The sequence below is a fragment of the Sparus aurata genome, chromosome 5 (assembly GCF_900880675.1).
Source record: "Sparus aurata chromosome 5, fSpaAur1.1, whole genome shotgun sequence".
NCBI lineage: Eukaryota > Metazoa > Chordata > Actinopteri > Spariformes > Sparidae > Sparus > Sparus aurata.
This window is the reverse complement of record NC_044191.1, coordinates 21,616,251-21,637,312: the sequence shown is the minus strand read 5'-3', so window position 1 is coordinate 21,637,312 and position 21,062 is coordinate 21,616,251. Positions and strand designations below refer to the sequence as shown.

Genomic DNA, 21,062 nt, shown 5'->3' with positions numbered 1-21,062 from the left:
TGGTTGCGTCATTGTAACAAGAAGAAATATGCTCCATAAGGTGAGCTAAAGTGCTTTATTTTTTAAAATGGAAATCATCTGCACTGCAGTGCATTCAGCATTCAAGTCACACCGTCTATTATGCAAACAATTAATTAAAAGGAAATGATTCATATTACCAATATTCACTAAAATAACAATGAACTGCAGTTTGCAACATGGCCAACTTTCAGACATGAGCTCCCACTGTCGATTATTTAAACGCACAACACTTGATACAAATCTACAAAATGTTATGCCATAAACAGTTGCACTATTTACTGTTTACATTCTGGCTAATTAAATCTTACACACAACGTTCATTACTCAATATCTAAATAACTTTAATTGTCCTAGAGACAGCGCAAATGTTTGCACTGATTTCCTACAATCATTCTGAGACATTTTCTTTATTCAAAAGGGCGACTATCCCATTTTCAAATAAATATCATAAAACTAAATAGCAACATCAGTTATTGGTTGAACCGATATAAATATACAGATATGACAAAAACTAAAGAATACAAAACCATAATGTTGCACCAAATTGATCCCAAATAGAGTGCTAATGCCATGATGACTTACATTATCACCACATTAAATCAAAATAACATTCTTTAACATGTGTTCAGTGTCAAATAAAAAGTTGTTCAAAGTTCACAACAGTGGCTAAATCTACATACACAAAATGAGACTTTTGCCATAACTCCATGACAACAGTCCAAGTGTAAAACTTATAATAGTCCAGCTTGTGTCTTTTAAGTGATACCATGTTGATAATTTAGTTTGTGCATGTGGCCTCTACCACCAGCTTCATGTGTCCACACTGAAGATAATGTGATTTACACAATTCTTAAGTACATTTTATGTGTAACTGCAATCATGCTTACCCTGATCTAAAGAGGTGCGGTGCTAAGGTAAACAGAGAAAGATGACACAATATTGTCTAACTTGCATTACAGCACCGGCACATCCTTACGGGTGCATGTGATATGTTGTCAGCGCTCAGTAGATCTGGAAGTGAGCAGAGGTGGTGCCGTCCTTCCAGCATCGCAGGGTCTCAATGACAGTAGAGCGACACAGCGGGCATGTCCTCTCCCGGTCGAACCACAAACACAGGCACTCCTCGCAGAAGATGTGCTGCAGAGGAATATGATGTACATTTACAGTTTAATTTCCGTAAGAGAGAAGTAGTACAGCCAACTGGTCTTTCTTAAATGTGTGGTAAACACATTATACAAGGGTTGGATCCACCCTGCAGCTATGAGCACTGTTCAGTTACCGATACGAATCCTTTGACCCACCACTTACTTTATCAAATAATAATAGTAGGAGTATACAAAAGGCAACGTAGGTATGCAATTTTCTAAATGATTTGTTTACTTTCACATTTATACTTGAAAGTACAATACGTGAGAACTGGTCACCTGTGGAATTCATACTCCAAACAAAAGGGGGGCAGCATAGCACCAGAGTAATCACAAATTGATGACTATGTCTGGACTGAGAGGTCAAAGCACCAGGGGAGTGTTGCTGTTGTTTTCTTTTGGTCTTTCACCTCTTCAAGTACAAACTGGCTATGGGCTAGCTGGTTAGCATTCTAACTTCAATCCTTTACAACACTATACATACGCAGATTCTACATAACAATACAGAACTATAACCTATCCACATTGTGTTGATAATTTCAGTTCCTTTTGGAACGCTTTAAACCCAAATTATACATTGCACCTTTAAAGAGCAACTTAAAACCAGCTGACAATACTTGTTTTTACAAAAATCTAGCAGATTATCCTCTCACCTGGCTGCAGTGACAGTGAATGCACTTGAGGGTGTATAGAAACACTGTGACTAGGGTTGGGCAATGTATGCTGAATTGGCATATGATGATCTCTACAGTGAAACATTGTGATGGACGATGACATCATTGTTTATGAATGTGAGGCAGAATATCCCCTCACTGTTGTCGTAAGGCAACAGTTGCGTTTTAACTCTCCACTGTATCCTATCCTTTTTCTGACATGACTCTGGTGGGGAGCCTTTTTAAATCACGATGTTATGATGGTCAGGGATTAGTAGTCGATGGCTTTCAGCCCAATTGTGACATCACTGTTAGGTCACAGGTCTAGCTCAACACACTTCTGACCACACCAGACTACACCCATCATTGATGATGGCTGAGGACAGAGGTTTAGCAAACCTTGTGACTCTGGTTGACAGAACCTTCAGCCACAGAGGGCAGTAAAATGCTACTACTAAATTTGATTTATACATGTCTTGACCTTCTTCTTACTAGTTTACTGAAACCTTACCTGACAGAGAAGGGCTATGGGGTCTCTGAAATCAGCCTGACAAATAGCGCAGACGTCGCCCGCCTCGCTGCATTGCTGACTGCCTGCCCTTACTCCATAACTCTGGATGAGGAAAAAAAAAAAAAAAAAAAAAGAGTGAAATTTCACAACACAAAGTTCAACATAACCAATTTCTGTGACTAAAATTAGTCTGAATCTGACCTGGGAGCTGCAGAGCATGACCAAGGCCTTGCGTATGGCAGATACACGTCCACAGATGTCAAAGGACTGCAAAACAATACCGATAAAGCACAGTTATTTTTTAATTTGTGTATTTAATCAGAACTACAAAAACCTCATCACATGGCAGCCATTTTTCTCCAATTCACGCACAGGTGGGAAGCTTAAACGCTGGAATAACGTGATACTGCACTGTTGTCGTATAAATGTAGCTAATCTGACACATTGGTGTCATTTACAGCTTTACAATCGTTCAGCAACTGAAAAGATAGAGGATATTGTAAACCTGGGGGCACAACAGGCCATATTCCAAGGTAAAGCAACATATGTGGTAACTTGTTGGCTGATGCGTCCAGCAACTTCTTAACTAGTATTACTGTTTGATCACACCATGTGTTTGACTTCCAGGTTTAGACAAATGTCTTCAAGATATGTGCACTACTTCTGAATTAATTTAGTTCAGGAGACTAAGAGTCTACTCGCTTCACACAGCCAATGCTAACCTGCTACTGTTTAGACAGAAATGTTTCCTATGTCTATCATCTTAGTATTGAATGCTATAAACACACAGTTCAGCTGAGGTAAATGGGAATGTGGTTTTGCCAGGTAAGTATTATACACTTCAGTTTCGATGATTAAGCTAGGGGAAAATGTAGGGCACCGTCAGACTTATTACAGTTCATCCTGGGGGGAACATGACCAACAACTGCAACAGATGTCACATAAATCCATCCAGAAGTTGTTGAGACATTTTGTTCAAAACCACAAATGTCAACCTGATGGTGGTGCTAGACGACAGGTCAAGGGAATTACGAAAGTAAGTACAGATTCAACCTCTGGGACCACGAATGTCGGTATAAAACATCATGACATTCAAGAGGTGGACAACTCCAAGCCACTGACAGACAGACGACAGACATCCACATTGCTAGAAATAGAAAAAGGTATACATTTATGTTTCTAAACAGAAACAAGATAGCACTTTGTCTGAAGAAAACAAGCTGTGCTGTGTCTGTGCAGTTTTGGGAGTTTTTAGTGGCAACATATTCCAAATGTCTATGAATTCATGTATACTCTGTTCCGTTTACATTAAAGCTACAACTGGAAAATTATAACTTCCTCTACTTACAACATGACAAGAGTGAATCAACAACTGATGCACATAATGGCATCAGCACTCAGTAATACCGTCACACTGCCAATATGGTGTGATCCTGGAAAACCCAGCCTGCAACGCAGCACACACACCCTCATCCTTCTGACAAAAAGCCTTCTTAAAATAAATTACCAAAGAAAACTAGAATGCCACTCAGCATATTCAAATCTGCTCAATCCAGAATTTTATTTGGGTTAATTATACTCACTCATAGATACGAGACACCTAAATACACCTGATTGTCATCAAGATCCATGCATTTTTCTCCAAGAACTATGTTCAAACATTGACAATTTCTTATCCAGATCTTCACCAACTGTTAATTTGGTCTAATTGTTGAAAGGGCTGACCCTTCCTCCATCCAAGTATCGTGGAAATCTGTTCAGTAGTTTTCGTGGAAACACACAGGCAGAAACATCACCTCCTAGGCAGAGGTCATTTTCTTTTCTCTTCAAACAACAGATATTGCTCAATCCAATAAGACAAGACATTATAAACTGCATCCGGTGAATCACTAGTGTATTAAAAGAAGCCTCGACTATAATTGTCAGCACACGCTACACAACACATGACAATGACAACTTCGCTGTGTACATAATTCACCATTGCATCAATGGGAGTTTTAGTTCAACTTAGTTTCACTTGTTCAGGTTCCCATTTGATTTCCTGAGCACAAACTGACTCACGCCTGTAAAAACGGCTTTCTCCTGACGTCTTTTTAAGTTATCTTATTAACTGTTCAGTGACTGACTCAGTTGTGACCTGACCTCCAACAGCTTTACAAAAAGTGGATGAGAGGGTGACGATACTTATCTGAAAAACTAATAGCAGGATTTCCACAAACCTTGCAGATACTACGGGTCCCAAACAGATTAACTGAAACTTTTCTGATGAAACAATTTTTTACATTATACAAGAACACGTAATAGTCTACAGCCATGCTAACAGCTGTGTGAAGCCCTATTTAGGTACATTAGGGGTTGAGCTGAATGCCAGCATGTTAACTGTTAAAATGCTCACAACAACAATGCTAATGTGCTAATGTTCCTGTGGTGGAGTGTCCAGATAGATTCGTTAAGGAAATGTGTAAGCTCTGAGTTTCAAAGTCGTTAGGGCCACTTGTTGGTCATTGAATTAAATGGCCTTCATGTTGGTTGCGAAGGCTAGGGGAGCCCAAGTGTGAATGGCTGTTAAGCTGTCTGATAATAAACCAAAATACTGAACAAATAAATTGTAAATAGTCATATAGTTCATCCTGAGAGGGACATGTACCAAATGCCATGGCAATCCTTAGAATAGTCATTAGGATTAATCCTCTGGGTGCCATAAATGTCTGTAGAATTTTCATGGGAATCCATCCAATAGCTGTTCTCAAACATTTTCAGTCTGGAACACAGTGGTGGACTGACGGACCAAGGGGCTGTCACTGCCATTACTATAGCCAACCCGTTAACATGACTAACACAATTACCATTATACTTCTTGCATACACTCCTGCTCCATGAGAGGCTGAAACCCTAATCAGTTTTACTGCCTAATAGTCTTCTGTTACTCTACCCAGTTGTCGAAATGCTAACTGTGCACACAAAATATCTCAAACACTACTATATAAACCATAAATAGGATCACCATGAAACTTGCTGAAACCATTCATGTCCCAAAACGAAGGCTATGTTTTTAACCTGATTGGCCCAATGACCGTTTGTCTAGCACCACCTTCAAAACCTAGTTCAGACACCTCAACTAAACCTCTACGAGCATCAATATCATCATGATCTAGGTTATCATATTCAGCCCCGTTTACCTTGCAAAGGCTATAGATGATGATGAGCGTGGCTCCAAGGAGGTAACTGTTGGAGGGGTCTTCTCCCATGATGTACTTGTACCACAGCTGGATGGGCACCAGGGCCCGAAACAGCTGGCTCAGCTCCTCGATCAGCAGGTAGAACTTACCCTGGAAAAACACACCAAGTTACAAAGTATATTAGGTGAGGAGCCCTTTTTAAATGAAACTTTGTGTTCATAATTAGGTGATGGTGACTGTGACTGTGCCCACTTAATATTGTGTTTTTTAAAGATAAAACAACTAAAGAAAAAGGGACTTCAGCAGTCCAAGTTTTAACCAAATGAAAAACACTGAATTGCGACAATATGTATTCTTTCCTTGATCCTCACACAAACTGTCCAAAAAGCAGAAAGACATCAACAGCTTCGGGGCACTCTTCTATCTAGTGAAGAGCAGTGCGGTATTAAAAGCTTAAAACAGCATGCCTCCAGCCCAAACATGGCTGCTGTCCAGGGCTCCGCAGTTTCACAGCAGTACAGGCAATTTCCCCACACTGCAAGGGAAACTGGCAGCAGCTCTTTCCACCTGCTACCCGGTGCCCACATTAAACCCAGCCCTACGGGGGCTTGATAGCTGCCTTTAAATGGGCCTCCCCTCTCCTAAATAATCACATAAATGAACTTCTGCCTAAGTCCTCACTGCCACAAAGTGTGTTAAGTGAACTGGGGACGGTTAAGAACAGAGGCAACCAGAATGGAGGCAGACCTGATTCCCCGATGGCCCCCGTGGCATCCCAGCTTGCATAATGACTTCCTGGATGTTATCTGACAAAGATTGATGACTGTGAGCAGAGAGCCACAAGCAGCCAGGTTGGTAGGGGAGGAAGACCTCTGCCAGTGGCTAATTCATCTTCCTTATTGTCCCTTCAGCCCCGTATCCCACAGTGCCCATCATGCCCACGCAAAAAACTGTCAAATCTAAAGTTTGGACAGAAGCCAAGGAGTTTGAGTAAGCTCCACTGCGGGCCTTGTCTGAGTCGTTTCCTGCTTGGTTGCATCACTCGCTTCAATGTCTTTAACCAATCCACAATCGCACACACAATCACACAATCACACATACATACATACATACATACATACATGCATAACTGTACATTCTAATCTGCAAGAAAATGATCATTACATCTATATTTATTTGTTTACTCTAGGGGTAAGTGGTTGGGGGATTTATTGAGTATGAACTTTTTATGGATAGGGTTAGGGTTAGGGTTAATCTTCCCTACTGCATTACTCAGAAAAAACTCAGCTAAACAGTGTTGCCAGTACTGTCACGTCTTTTTCTATGGGCTATCTTCAAAAGGTTTCTTGTGGAGTTTTGCTATAAACAAACACAAGTTACATTCACATTCATTGTTTCATATCAAAAACACACTGTATGCCTCCTTGAGGACTCGTGTTGAGTGCATTGTCCTACCCCATAAAATGTTTGCAAGGCTGATTTTGTTTTTTAAGATCTTTAGTCAAGGTATTGTTTACATCCATGTTGGCTTGGTAAAAGTCTTTTTCTTCACTGCCTTTCACTTTTTGCTGCTTTGCTGCCACCAATTATTGATCAGTGGAACCAACAGCAGTATGTTAATCATGTCATCCGCCTGTAGAACTGGAAGTCTTCAATCAGCTTATCGATTATTTTGAAGATATCTTTTTGGCTTTAATTTTAACGAAATTAAACATAAGAGTGCCTGATTCTACACAGAACACACTCAACAAAACAAACATGGAAGGGGAAAATGAGACAGATAATGATTACATAATGTTGCTTTAACTGTTGATACAATTCAGTGATTCAACAAGCAAAGATTCCACACATTCACTGGTTCCGCAATTTGTTCCCTTTCTCTTTCCCATTCTAAATATAATTAATTTAGATCTAACAAACAAACTTAAGGTGTCACCTTGAAATGTCAGAGCTTGTGAACATATTTTTTCACTCTTTTATGACATTTTAAAATCAATTATTAATCAATCAAGTGTTCAGTTGCTTAAATAATCTTTACATGCAACTCATAAATCTTGCTCAAAGCCAATAGAACAGATTTGTGGAGCAACACCAACAGAGCAAAAAATAAACTAAAGATCAATATTAGAGAGACCACATTTAGGAATCACTGCAAGTGCCAAAAGACTCTCTGACAAAAGAACCTCTTGCACAACAACAATGAAAATACTATATCCACAAAAACACTTGATGTTACATGATTAAAAGGACCCATATATTAGCAGTAGATATGAGCCCCCTAAGAATTTAAAACAAAGCCGTCATGGAACTTCTGTATGCGTGCACCACTGGTGCAGACTCGCGCTGATGGCAGTGATTATGTAGGATCATTAGTGTATCCATGGTTGGATGCAGTAATGAACCACACATGCTAATCATGTGACGTCATGGTGTTTGGAATAAAGAACACCATTTGGGCCCTATGAACTAGTAAATGTGATGATAAAATCAACGATTCCATACGACTCAACATGTGTCCCATCAAAACTGTCCAATTCTGTATCTGTGTGTAGTACATCTGTCTGTGTGTGTGCGTGTGCGTGTGTGTGTGTGTGTGTGTGTGTAGTACATCTGTCTGTGAGTGTGTGTGTGTGTGAGAGAGAGGAGGCTACAGGTAATGGTCCAGCTCCAGGGAGGGATGACCTCACCCGTGCAAACCCCCTTGAGGGCAAATGAGCTCAGTTGCTGGCTGCCGTGGTTCTGATAGGCCTGCAGGTTTGTTTATCAGTGGAAAATTTAATCCTAATACTTTGTAAACCCTCTCCTCCTCCTCCTGCCATCCAACACAGAAACACACACACACACACACACACACACACCAAGAATACGAGCTGCACCTGTAAGGAAATCAAAGTCTATATCTGTGTTTGTGTGTGTGAGTGTGTCTGCAGTCATATTCCGTAGCCTCGGGCCAGACTAACCACGCACGCAGACACCCACATGCACAAGCTCACCTAAGAAGTACCATTTAAAAACCTTATGAATACAAAACAGTTTCACACTGTGACCCTTCAGCAGTTTCTTCACTCAGTGGAGTATTTCATCATAGTTCAGCAATTATTTTCTATTCAAATCATCAACCAAGTCTCACAACTTCGACTGTGAATTTCCTGTGACTCAATGTCAGTTGATCAGAAACCGTCCGATATCACAGATATTTTTTTTTTTTGCTTTTACAAAACATAATGCAGAAAAAGATGCTTGGGGTAATTTATAATTATCAAATTCCCAGTGAAGTTAAATATTTCAGTTTGTTGTCATTTTGGACAGTAAGGTTTAGAGTTAAACTGTAAATTGTTTTTGTTAAACTTTAGAACTGTTTGATTTTTTTGGTTGGGCTCCCAAATTCAACCTCTGCATGGGTTAAAATTACATTATGTAACTGATTTTAGGTTTTAGGCCTAAATTAAAAGCTGGTCTATGTCATCATTTGTTTTTGTTTTTTTGTTTTCAGTTGATTTAATGTACAAACATGCATGAACTAGTTGGGAAAAACGCTACAAGGATTAAGTTTCGCAAATATCAAAATGCTAACAATAACACTTACGAACAAACAGCAATTCTTTTATGAATTAATATAATTACTACTACTATTAAAGATGTTTAATCCTCCAGCTGTGTATTGTCCAGTTGTGAACTACAACTGTCCAAAACCTACAGAAGTTCTGTTCACAATGATGTAAAATAGATAACACAAAGGATACAAATATTTCTGTTTTTTGCATTTTTTCTTTATGATTTAAAACGATTCATAAAAAAACAAAATATTGACAACTTGATCAATTATTTCAGCCCTTCATATAATGAAGCGAGTGTGTCCCGTGAAAATATGTCAAATGAATCAATAAAAGTCACATTTTCTGCAGATGTAATAAGGGTCAGAGGAATTACCAGTTGGTTACTTACCCTGGATTTGAAGGCCAGGATTATTTTTGGCAAAAACAGGATGAAGCATTTCAAGCCAATCGTGAAGTACTTGAGGACAAAATCAGTGATGCCCACCGCCCAGATCAGATCAAAAAAGTCGAAGCTGTTGAGGTTAGGCTTGGCAAATATGAGGCTAGAAGAAAAAAAACAAGATGGAGTTGTCACAGGGAGGTCTGATGTCTTTACCTGGGTTGGTAGAGCGACAAGCAACAGCAAGGCAAATGTTTAACATAATGTAAGAATCAAAATAATAATAACAGAAAGACATGAAATACTCACAGGACAAGATCAGACAAGTACAGGAACAATCCCTAAAGGAAATGGAGGTAAAAATAAAATGGCTTGAACACAAAATGAATGAAAAAAATAAAAATATATAAAGCAAATCCAAAACCGAAGATGGCAGCCAAAGAAACACACAGCTTATATTCAAATACCTGCCGGTAAACCTACCTGTTGTGAAGCTCCTCGTGACTAAATGTGTAGAAGATGTACACTATATTCCCTGCAAGGAACATGAGGATCCATAGAGCAACAAATACAGAACGCTCCTCCTGGTGACATAAGAGAGACACACAGACATTACAATACATTTCTTTACATTTTCTTCACCTTTTTGAATGTTTGTTGTCATATTTGACTATGTCATTACCTTTCGAAAATGTTAAAATCCTCAAACACTATCCTCAATTTGACAAAATAAAGTGATTTAAAATAAATGGAGCACCAAGAGAAAGCATATATATAATATAATCCTTTATTTACTATAAACAATAAATATGTTTAGCCAAAAACCTATTCCAGCTTGGAAGTAAATATACGGTAGTTGTTTACCCGTAATGACACTTGGTGCCTAAACGTGGAATTGGCGTAGGCGAACGTGCTGGCCATGCCCACACACACAGCAATACCTGCAGGAGAGAGGTGCAAAATCATCACCAAAACGGAACAATTACTGCTAATGATTCTGTGTTGTATGACATGTTAAACCCCATTACTTAATAAACTCATGTACCCAGCTTATGCTGAAAGCAGACTTTAGCCAGCAGAATGAGTATAAAGGGGAAGCCCCTCTGCAGCCATGTGACTACTGCCTTCAGTTCAGACAGTGCAGGGGCCGGGGTGGATGGGTCTTCCTGGGACTCTTCCCTGGAGCTATGCCTCTCAGAGGCAGCTGCCGTGGTCGCCTGGTGGAGTAGAGAGGAGGTCCTGTGCTGCAGGGGATGGTGGTGATGTAGGTGGTGGTGGTGGTGGTGGTGGTGCTGGGGTGGCCGAGGGAGAAAAGGTCCACCATCTGTGCGGTGGGGGCCACCTTCTTCTCTGGACGATGCAGTCATCTGAATAAAAACTTCAGGGGGAGACCCCAGGACTAACCCGGCTGCCTGGAACTGGGCAGAGGAGACAGAGCTGGAGGGAACACCCACAAGGCCGGAGAAGATCTGCTGGGGTGAAGCGGGTGAGTCGGGTTTCAGGCAGTCAAACACACCACCCTCATCCAGGCTGCTCTCTGATCCAAGAGTTTGGCTTCGACTCCTGCGTGGGGAAAGAGAAAGCCAGGAGGGGTGGCTATGCTAAATTTTTCATACCATATATTGCATATTATTTTAATACATCCTGTTTTGTGTTGTGCTGTCATATGTGGGTGTGTGTATGGAAATGGAAGGCAAATTCATAATCCACTTAATCATTGATTTGGGCGAACATTTGATAATTGCAGTGAGACAGTGGCCATCTCTGGGATCACAAATGTACCTTTTAAGACAACCTGCTGCAGTGTAACATGTTAACAAATACGGTTCGACTAAATCCCCTTAGGTTTTGTGTTGGGAGCACTTTGAGACCAAATCAGCTGCAAGTTATTACCACATCCATGAAAAAAAAAGCCCCAGACTGTCTGCATGTGGACAGTCTGGGCCATGCTGAAACGTTACATTTGGCTCGTATATCGACAAAAGGGGTTTGAAACGGCAGCTGTGAAGCTCTTAAGAGCTTTTCTTCCCACCTTTCAGAGGGCATGCCATCCGTGTTACTGCTGTGTCTCCTCTGCATGGCATACCGCTCATCACCACATGGCCCGGCCCTGCAGGTGCAAAACAACATCAACAGTGTATGACTGACAGACAGCCCGGCTGTTTAACTTACACCCTGTTTCTTCAGCTATTCAGCCTTGTTTACGTTCAACGCGTTAGACAGTAAGCTGCAAAACAATGTAGACGCCCTTACCTGAATGAGATCAGTTAATTGCTCTTCAGCTCTTGTCATGTTTGCTTTCAGGGTTAGCTAGGTTGGTGTTGCTTCCAGAGATGCACCGACGGTCCAGCAGCAGCAGCAGCGGCGGCGCCTCGAAAAACTTCCTGTATGACGTCAGCGAGGGCGCCTATCTGCCAATCAGCGTCCTCCTTCCGGCCACAGCACATCCGTGTTGGAAATTTGTTTTGCTCAAGGTGGATGGCAGATGTCGCTGGATAAATATCATGATCACTGCTCACCAGACGTAACGCGAGACATTGCAAAATCGGCTTCGTCAAAGGAGACGAAATTGCGTCACTAGACTGCGTCATATTATATTATTTTCTTCTTTATGTATCAGCGTATAGCTTATCTAAGACGGAAAGCTAATGCTAACGACAGCTAGCTTGCAGGCTAACAAAGCTGTCTTTTAGGATGAAATGCCGTTAGCGTTGGTGCCCAGCAGTTACGTGTTTCGAGCTTCAGTCCGCCTTCTACATTTACAGTAATTGTCGGTTTTGCGCAACTGCGAGAGTTTAACCTGCAGCATGGGTTAGCTAACGTGGCTGACTCTACTCTGAAAATAACACAACCTCACTTACTGGTACGTGTGTGGCTGTTTTCTCATATGTGCTGTCAGATTAAGCTAGCTAACGTCAGTTGACAGAGCTCGTTTTTTTTTTTTTTTTTCAGTTTTAGAGTGACGTTGGCACACGTTATTATTCGCTCTTGACATTAACGTAATCAAGGGAATTGATGCTGGTGGAGCTTTGATGTTTTGGACCGACACTGTCACCGGCACCTCCCCCAGAAAGCCATGCTATGATGGTGCTACGGCGGTTACTGAGAAAGCGCTGGGTGCTGGGTGTAGTCTTCGGACTGTCTCTCATCTACTTTCTCACCAGCACGCTCAAACAGGTACAGAAACTCCCACCACACTGAAGCATAAGGTAATCTGTCTTTCTAGCAGGGCGGCCAATGTTAACAAATAATAGGAAGAGAATCAGCCAGATATACAGCCAGAAATAACCTGATGAGCATGTCTGTGTTTGTCTCAAACAAGAAATCACCTGACAGATCAAGGCTCCACCTCACAAGATCATATGAACCCAATATTGCCTCAGAGCAGCCATGCTTACTCACTTGTAATATTGCCTTCAATGGCTTAATTTATCAGCTATTAAAGGGATAGCTACCTTCATTGTAATGATATAGAAAACATCTATATCTCTATTTTTAAGGATCTGTATTAAACTGACTGGAATGTTACTGACATTAAATGGCCAGGTAGATAAGCTGCTCTGATTTCTTGTTTTTGATCTGATAGATTCTGATTTTAGGGCGCCAATTAATGACCGTGGAATGTCTTTGGAGTCAGTGGAGACTAGTTAATAAAAAGTAGAAACAAACTCAGATGGGTCATTAATATTTTCCCCCTGCATTTTAGGGTTTAACACAGTAATTGATTATTGAGCCTGATATTGTCGACCACTTGGCCTATCACATATATGTCGGTATGGGCGTATATGTTGCCCGATATGAAAATACTTGTTTTTAGGGATAATAATGCAGAAAAAAGATGATGCAGGGGACAATTTATAATCATTAGAATCCAGGTGAAGTTTACTGTTTCAGTACTCTGATGTCATTTTAGAAAATTAAGTCTTTTGTTAAACATCAAAATATCCTCCCCCTGCTTCATATTTTTGTCAGTATGTAAATATTGTCAATATATTAACAACATCAGTAGTCATCCTATATATTGATGTTGGAATTTTTTAGTTGCTGATGAGATGAGATGAGATGTACCCTCATTGATCCACCATAAAGGAAATTCAATTTGATATTTTAAAATCAGTGTCAGCATCTGCCCCGAAATTGAGTATTGGTCGAACATGAATCAATTTAAAAAGTAACAAAAACTAGAAAGATTAATCAATGATGAAAATAACTGTTAGGTACAACTGTTAAAGCGCTAGAGTAATATAGTGCTTTTTGTAATATGCCTCTCATCACATACATGCTCTACCACAATCAGAAACAAATTAGGGCTTCAGTGTCTTCAGGACACAAGAACACTTTAACATGTAGAGAGGAGTGGATGATCTTATCTAACTCCCAAAAGCCTCAGCTGACATATTTCAGAAAAAAGTATTTTCTTGCTTCAAATTTGTATCCGCAATTTCTTACCTAGTCCAAAATTCCTTTTTTTTTTTTTTTTTTTTGACATATCAACAATTTAAAACCTAAGGATATTCAGTTTACTTTCACGGGTGGCTAAAATTCTCCATTCTTCATTTTTTTTTACATGATTATTAATCTTCTTATTGGCTCAGCTCTAAATAAAATTAGAACTTTGCAACAATTTGATTGTATTTATTAGCCAATGATCCAACAGCTGCTTTGTTAAGAGACTGTTTAACATGTGACATATCCTCTCTAACAAGGAAAATGGGGTCCAGTACATCATGTTTTAATTTTAATAATACAAATAATGATATCTGTATTTATGTATCACTTTATCAAAACAAAGTGCTTGTGTTACAAAGCATTTCTCATAGCAAGCAAAGAACACAGTGCATAACAGTGAAACACTTAAAAACACAGTAATAAAAGAATAAAATCAATCACTCGCATAAAAAAAAAGATATGAGCCTATGAACAGAATAAAAAACTAGAATAAATGAAATCAGGGAAGGCAGTGTGAGAAAGTTAAGCTCAGATTTAAAAGAAGCCATGACTAATATTTGGGTAACGTATCAGCACTATGTTTGAACTTTGCAGGAGGAGCGGACCATACGGGACCGCACACTCTTAGAGGTTAGAGATTCGGACCATCGCATCCCCTGGAAAGTCCGTTTCAACCTGGGAAACAGCAGCCGGCAGATTACTCAGTGCAGAAACTCCATCCAGGGCAAGACACTGCTCACAGACGAACTCGGTGAGTAATGCAGACGTTAATCACCACCATACAGTGATGATAACACAACAGCTCGATGGGAATGTTTTGGTGCCTTTTAATCAGTGTTTTTGCTTATCTGTGTTAATGTTTTACAGGTTATGTCTGCGAGAGAAAAGACCTGCTGGTTAACGGCTGCTGTAATGTGAATGCTCCCAGCAGCAGACAGTACATCTGCAAAAGCTGCCTCGCCAATGGCTGCTGTAGCGTCTATGAGTATTGCGTGTCTTGTTGCCTCCAGCCTGATAAGGTAATCTGTGTTATCAAGGATGTTCAGGGACTTGGGTTATTACTGTCATCAGAAAATGCTGCCCACACGATGCATGTGTAATTCTACACGCATACATTTAAACAGATTATTCTAAAATGCAAGACCACAGATGCTGTATGTCTCAAAGTTGAGTGTTCATTTTAAATTTTTGTGTACAGCAGTGACAATAAGTGATGAAAAAGAGCAGGTTTAACAGATTACAATCTGCACTCTTGTGTTTTACACATGCTCAGTTTCTTATCTGTGTGTACTTTTTCAGCAACCTCTCCTTGAGCGCTTCCTGAATCGCGCCGCTGAAGGTTTCCAGAACCTCTTCACTGCTGTGGAGGATCATTTTGAGCTATGTCTGGCCAAGTGCAGGACCTCTTCACAAGTATGTTATAAGATAAATAAAAGTGTAAACGATCGACACTGATAAACTGCAATCATAACTTTCGAAACACTGGCTGAAACACTTTCTAACTGATCTGTTTGTTAGATTAGTCAAAACGGTCTCACAGATACCATCCACACCTCCTGCCTGTTTTCTTGACAATTAAAGTCGACATGTCACTCAGATGTCAATGCTAGACAGAGGAAATGCGAACCTTTCTATAATGCATCTCCATGACTCATTGCAGTCGTTTCATCAAGAACTGGAGACGACGCATTGGGCAGCTCTCTTTATGAGTATTATTATGTTAGTTTTATGTCATACAGAGATTCTTCGGAGATTAGAATGTGTTTTGACATTCATTATGTACTTTCTTTGACCTCCACTCTCCAATATCAGTTGCTTTCAAAACTCAGGATTTGGACTTCAATTGTATTGTCAGTTGCTCTCCATAACAGCACCTAACACATCCCTCAAATCAGTGTTTTATGTCCTGGAGCTAAATAAAAGTTTTATTTTATGACAGGCCTAGTTTACTTTCAAAAATGAACCTATCATGGACATTTAAATGCACTCGTGTTTTTTGTAAATTCATTATATGTTTATCAAGCAGCACAAATTAAAGTTCTATCCTGACAAATAGATACTTGAATTTTTAACCTTTTCTTCTTTTTTCCTCTGATGCAGAGTGTCCAACATGAAAACACCTACCGAAACCCTCAAGCAAAGTACTGCTACGGAGAGAGTCCTCCAGAGCTCCTTCCTGTATGAACCTCTCGACGTTAGGATGTAGAGGAATAAAACCAGTAAAGCATCCTTGTTTGGACACCTGGCAGCGCTTTGAAAATAAGAAACTCTTTGCAAATGAACTGCTGTCTTGGACAATTTTGCATTAAAACAGTGTCAAAGAGATGAAGACATCCAAGACCAACCTCAAAATGGACAAATTCTCTATGTGATTTGATTATTTACACTTCATAAGTGCATAGAATGCTTCATACATTCATCCGTGATGATCATCAGGTCTACATAGCAGGCAGCTCATCCGTCAAAATCCACTTCAAACCTGTTCATTTCATAAAATCAGCTTCATTTTAAAAGAAGGTAACCGCCGTTTCATGTTCTGTTTAATATTTTAAAAACAGCCATGAATGTGTCATTTTTTTCTGTGTATAGTGCATGCATATGAAACTGCTATTTAATAAAAGTGACTGTGAAGTGGATTGGGTTATAGCTTTTTATCAGTGGTGACATTTGTAATTTCCTTAATAGCTGCTTTGATTTATCAATGGAGTATGTGTGTAGTTTACAGGCAGGCTGGATATTTTAAAGCTACCAAAGCCGAAAATATAATCATGTATTTTAAAGCTTGCCAAAGAAAATAATGTGCTAGACAAAAGGAAAAAGTAATGTGTGATCAAGCAGTGCCAAGTGAAATTGAAATCACTAATTAGCATTACTTTAATAGAAATCATGCAAACTAAGAAGGTTACTAAGGAAGCTGTTTTGTAAAAAAAAGACAGTTTCATGTAGATTTTCTATGGCAGTCTCAAATGTGTAGGGAAGTGTGTAGAATCACTAGAAACCGACCATGTTGTCAAAACTGTAAAAGCTCAGAGGCTTGTTCTGACCCACAAAAACAATTTGGAACTTCTATTGAATATTAATTGATCACTTAATTTGAGGAGGACGAGGCCCACATTAATCTTTGTTTCAGTGTTGTTCTCTCGCATTGCCTTGATGGGAGTTTTGACAGACTTATCTGCCTCACCGTGCACAGGTCCATCTGTCCACAGATTTCACCGTGGAGCACGGTGATTGGAGTTCAACCCGGTGGCTCTCTGAAGGTGATTCTTATCAGCCCCTCTTTCTACCTCAGGCAACGTAGCCCCGCTCACAGGGGATAGATGGTCAGAGCAAAAACAATTAATCATTGTGAAGGCCGAGAAAACAAACTGCCGTAATTAAGAAATGTATTAGAGCCCCTTTTCATTTGCCTCTTTGGCGAGTTGATTAATGACTGTCACATGGGAACGATGTCATTTGCTGTACAGTATCAAGTTTATTTGAACAAAGCCATTTTCTGATGCAGCTTTTAGACAAATAGTTTAACATTTTTTGGGAAATACACGTGTGGTCATGCCAAGAGTTTGATAAGAAGATTGATGTACAGTGTGTGCACCTAGCAGCTGGTCAGTTTAGCTTAGCATAAAGACTGGAAATGGAGAACAGCTCGCCTGACTAAGATTTCTTTTTTTAACATTTTTTTATGTAGGGTAAGGGTTAGGTGAAAAAATAAAAACAAACAAGATATAACATGTTAATAAGTTAGAGGTCCCTGTAGGTTACTTTGTCACTGTCGGCTTAGCTATGCAAGGCTAGTTATTTCCAGTCTTTATGCTAGGTCGAGCTAACCAGCTGCTATCGACATCCCACATTATCCGGACACATGAGAGTGACATTGACACTCTCAACGAACTCTTGGCAAGAAAGTGAATATTTGATTTAATTTATTGAACACCACATAACAGAGAATATTAACAAAGACATAAATGATAGCAGAATATGGAAGGGAGGCCATTAGCCTCAGAGGCTTGTCATCGGGTCATGGCCTGTTACGATCAAAATCAAATAAAAACTACTGATTACAATTTGAATGCAAACATGACTGTTTCTGAAATAAAAGTCATTGTCCTATACCATAGTATGTCACACTGAAAAGAAAAGTAGGCTGATATGAAAAAATGAAAAAAAAAAAAAAATTACTGATAAACGATAAGAAAAGTGACATAAACAAGTAAAATAAAGAAATATCTGTCTGTCTATGACTCTGATAATAACTGAGACGAAGCCTTAATTAGAGAATAATCATAATAATAATTAATGATAAGAAATTTCAACAGTTATTTTAAACACTGACAAGGACTGACCTGGGAGCTTTCACATTGTTTTATGATACGAGTCCTACATATTGTACAAAAAAATTGATAGATTAGCCTGGCTGTTTCTCAAAAAGTCATTGTATTCCTGTAAATGGTTTAACCAACTATTTCATAAGCTATACTCAAGGCTACACGCAGTTTTTAAATGTACTTAAAAACATAACATTCTTTAAATTCTTTATAGGCCACATTTCAAATAAAAAACAATACTGAAAAAGCTTGTTACCATTAAAGAAGAGCTGCCATAATCTGTAACCCTCTCTGCCTCACAAATCTGCTTGTGTAAAAAAAAAAAAAAAAAACTTTACAAGAGGTATCCACTCCCCTCAAAGTAGCTCTGATGGTTTGACTCATTAACTACATGTTTCACCTTGTTTTTCCCTATGACCTTTGAAATTTGGACAGGCAACTTAGACTCCAGCCAGTGCAGATAGTCCCTGGCCATCTTCAACAGGGTGTGACTCCACTGTTTCCTGTCGAATGCAGGCTTAGGCATTTTAGGCGGGGGTGGCGTCGGGGAGCATTCCCCTCCGAGGATTTCTTTCAAACACACTGTGAGCATTTTAACCCTGGAGATGGTTTCCTTGAGCTTGTCGTGAAGTGAAACGTCTAAGGGGTTCAAGTTATTCTTTTGGTCCTCCAGAACTTTCTCCAGGCCTTGAACCATGAAGAGGAAGCTGCACTGAACTTTTGACCCGTCCAAAGAAGAGTTCTGATTCGCCTCGAGCTCAGGGAATCCCGGGGGCCAGGTGCCAAGGTTCTTCCCATTGGCTTCGTCCTGGAAGAGAAGACCAGCACTGAATTAAAAGGTCCACATTTTTAAGAAAGGTGATTTTTGAGACTTTTCAACTTCAGAAAGACTATCAACTTTCACACAAAGTAAACCTTTAATTGGAAGATTTCTTCAGCTCATCACATGACATATCCAACATAATTGTTATTTTATATTGTAGTTTTACTTAATTTACTCACATTTACCACATGTATCTTTGCAGCTAGAGTTACAAGTTACTTGTAAAATTAAAATGTTGTCCTAAATCCCAGCCTTATAGATCATGAAGAGATGCATTTTTACAAATTGAAACTTTTGGAGAGTTTGATCTATAGCAATGTTTCACGATGACATCTTAAGTCTAAAACATATAGTGGGTAAAATTTGATTTACCTCAACTGAACACAACATTAAACTGCTGCTTACACTGCAATGCATCAATTTAACTGTAAAGATTGGACTGCTAAACCTATTTTATGTTTATGTTATGTAAAAAAAAAAAGTACATTGTGATGCTGCAACCTTTGCTTGTTTTTCCAGAATCACTCAATCTAAATATACCTTCCACTGCTGCCTACACAAAACAGAAAATCTCTTCATATTTATCACTTCTGCTGCTGAAACTGAAAATGTCCAAACTAGAGGCAGAAAACCAGTTTGATGAAGACAAAGACTACGCTTCCCTCGGATGTACTTCAAAGACACACAGGATTGTGTTACTTACAAAACTTGTCAGACTCCCGATAACTAGACTCTCGGTGAGGGCTGTCAGCTTTCTTGCCCTGCACGAAACTCCAACAGGATATTTCTTCGGCGCATGTCTTGCATCCAAGCTCTGCATCAGAATCATCATGCAGGCACACAGCACTTTTAGAAAACCTGCAAACAGATATCACACACATTTAAAAAAAGTTTGTGCGAAACACTGATGAAGGAATGCATAAGGAAAAAGTGGGTGACATGTCATACTGTACCTGCTCTGTATTTCATTCTGACTCTGCTCAACTTTTTAAATATGACAAGGACTTGATTCCTAAACTTATGCAAACCTGATGACCCAAGATCATTTTTATATTTGCACAGCTCTGAAAAGAGGCGTGTGAAAGAGGTGCTGGAGATAAACATCAACTATCTCTAACTTGGCCATATCCTTTGATGAGAAAAGTAAAATTGGCAAACCGATCAAGATAGGGTTTATTTGACAGGTCAACACCTTACGCAGTACTTTTTGTCAATTCCACTGAAGGAAACGCTGACTGAAGATAAAGAACTATGTGTGTAACAGAACTCTTGTGAAAGGTTTATTCATTTCCAGTGCAGAGATGTTCATAAAAAGAAAAACCTTGGGTCCAGTCTTTGCTCTGGTGAAATGATTTGGTGTGTACACAGAGAAACACAGAGATCATTTAATTGCTGGCTTTTATTTACCTTGCACAATCTACACACAACAGTGAACCTGTAGTTTGTAGAAGCATCCGACACCGAAGATCAACAACCATTTCATTTTTACATCCGTTCAGATTAAACACTTTTCTCAGACAAACAGACTTCTTTGTCGCACGTCAGTTGCTCATCACACACGTTGAGATGGCATGTTTTTGCGCGATGATTGATTCATTCCTGCTCTGATCCCCCTCACACATTACTTCCTCTGCGTAGATGTGACGCCAACCACAGACCCGACAATATCCTTTCATGTCTACGTGGTTCAGTTCTGTTTAACCCTGCGACTGCCTCTTCTACACGGCTGGTTCAATATCATATAGTCTGACAGTAAGCTGTACAATCCTTAGCCTGAAAGTGGAATGAATGAAACAGTTATTGTTTATTTTTCACAAATGAAAAAAGCAAAAACAAGCTGATACAGAATATTACATCATCTGAACGGCTTTATTGAGTTTAGCTAGAATAAGTTGTTAGAAATATCACAAAATCACAAACTTAACAGCACAGGCAGAGGTGTTACTTTTTGTTTTACTCTGATATACCTTGATACAGTGGTGGACTCGGGAAGCTCTCTTGGATATTTTGGATAAAAAAT

General features: G+C 39.5%; 3 protein-coding genes across 4 annotated transcripts; 1 reads left to right on the top strand and 2 right to left on the bottom strand.

The window, feature by feature from the left end:
- Positions 1 to 40: 40 nt before the first annotated feature.
- Positions 41 to 11,849, bottom strand: rnft2 (ring finger protein, transmembrane 2). The gene is made up of 10 exons (XM_030415720.1): positions 11,699 to 11,849; positions 11,478 to 11,555; positions 10,491 to 11,008; positions 10,310 to 10,386; positions 9,929 to 10,029; positions 9,455 to 9,608; positions 5,510 to 5,659; positions 2,532 to 2,597; positions 2,331 to 2,432; positions 41 to 1,158 (listed from the first exon to the last, which is right to left on the bottom strand). The coding sequence occupies exons 2-10, from the start codon at positions 11,522 to 11,524 to the stop codon at positions 1,024 to 1,026; spliced, it is 1,350 nt and encodes a 449-aa protein (XP_030271580.1). The 5' UTR covers positions 11,525 to 11,555; positions 11,699 to 11,849; the 3' UTR covers positions 41 to 1,023.
- A 17-nt stretch (positions 11,850 to 11,866) lies between these two features.
- spring1 (SREBF pathway regulator in golgi 1) lies at positions 11,867 to 16,530 on the top strand. Of its 2 annotated transcripts, XM_030415725.1 has the most exons (6): positions 11,867 to 12,308; positions 12,398 to 12,622; positions 14,489 to 14,645; positions 14,762 to 14,913; positions 15,194 to 15,307; positions 15,995 to 16,530. In XM_030415725.1, exons 2-6 carry the CDS (start codon positions 12,527 to 12,529, stop codon positions 16,076 to 16,078), a joined length of 603 nt encoding a protein of 200 aa, XP_030271585.1. In that variant the 5' UTR covers positions 11,867 to 12,308; positions 12,398 to 12,526; the 3' UTR covers positions 16,079 to 16,530. The 2 variants fall into 2 exon arrangements, with proteins under 2 accessions (XP_030271585.1, XP_030271584.1); XM_030415724.1 differs by having other exon boundaries at positions 11,867 to 12,622.
- Positions 16,531 to 18,068: 1,538 nt separating this feature from the next.
- Positions 18,069 to 20,080, bottom strand: LOC115580964 (uncharacterized). Its single transcript, XM_030415723.1, has 3 exons — positions 19,996 to 20,080; positions 19,746 to 19,900; positions 18,069 to 19,027 (listed from the first exon to the last, which is right to left on the bottom strand). The coding sequence occupies exons 1-3, from the start codon at positions 20,009 to 20,011 to the stop codon at positions 18,554 to 18,556; spliced, it is 645 nt and encodes a 214-aa protein (XP_030271583.1). The 5' UTR covers positions 20,012 to 20,080; the 3' UTR covers positions 18,069 to 18,553.
- Between the last annotated feature and the right edge of the window lie 982 nt (positions 20,081 to 21,062).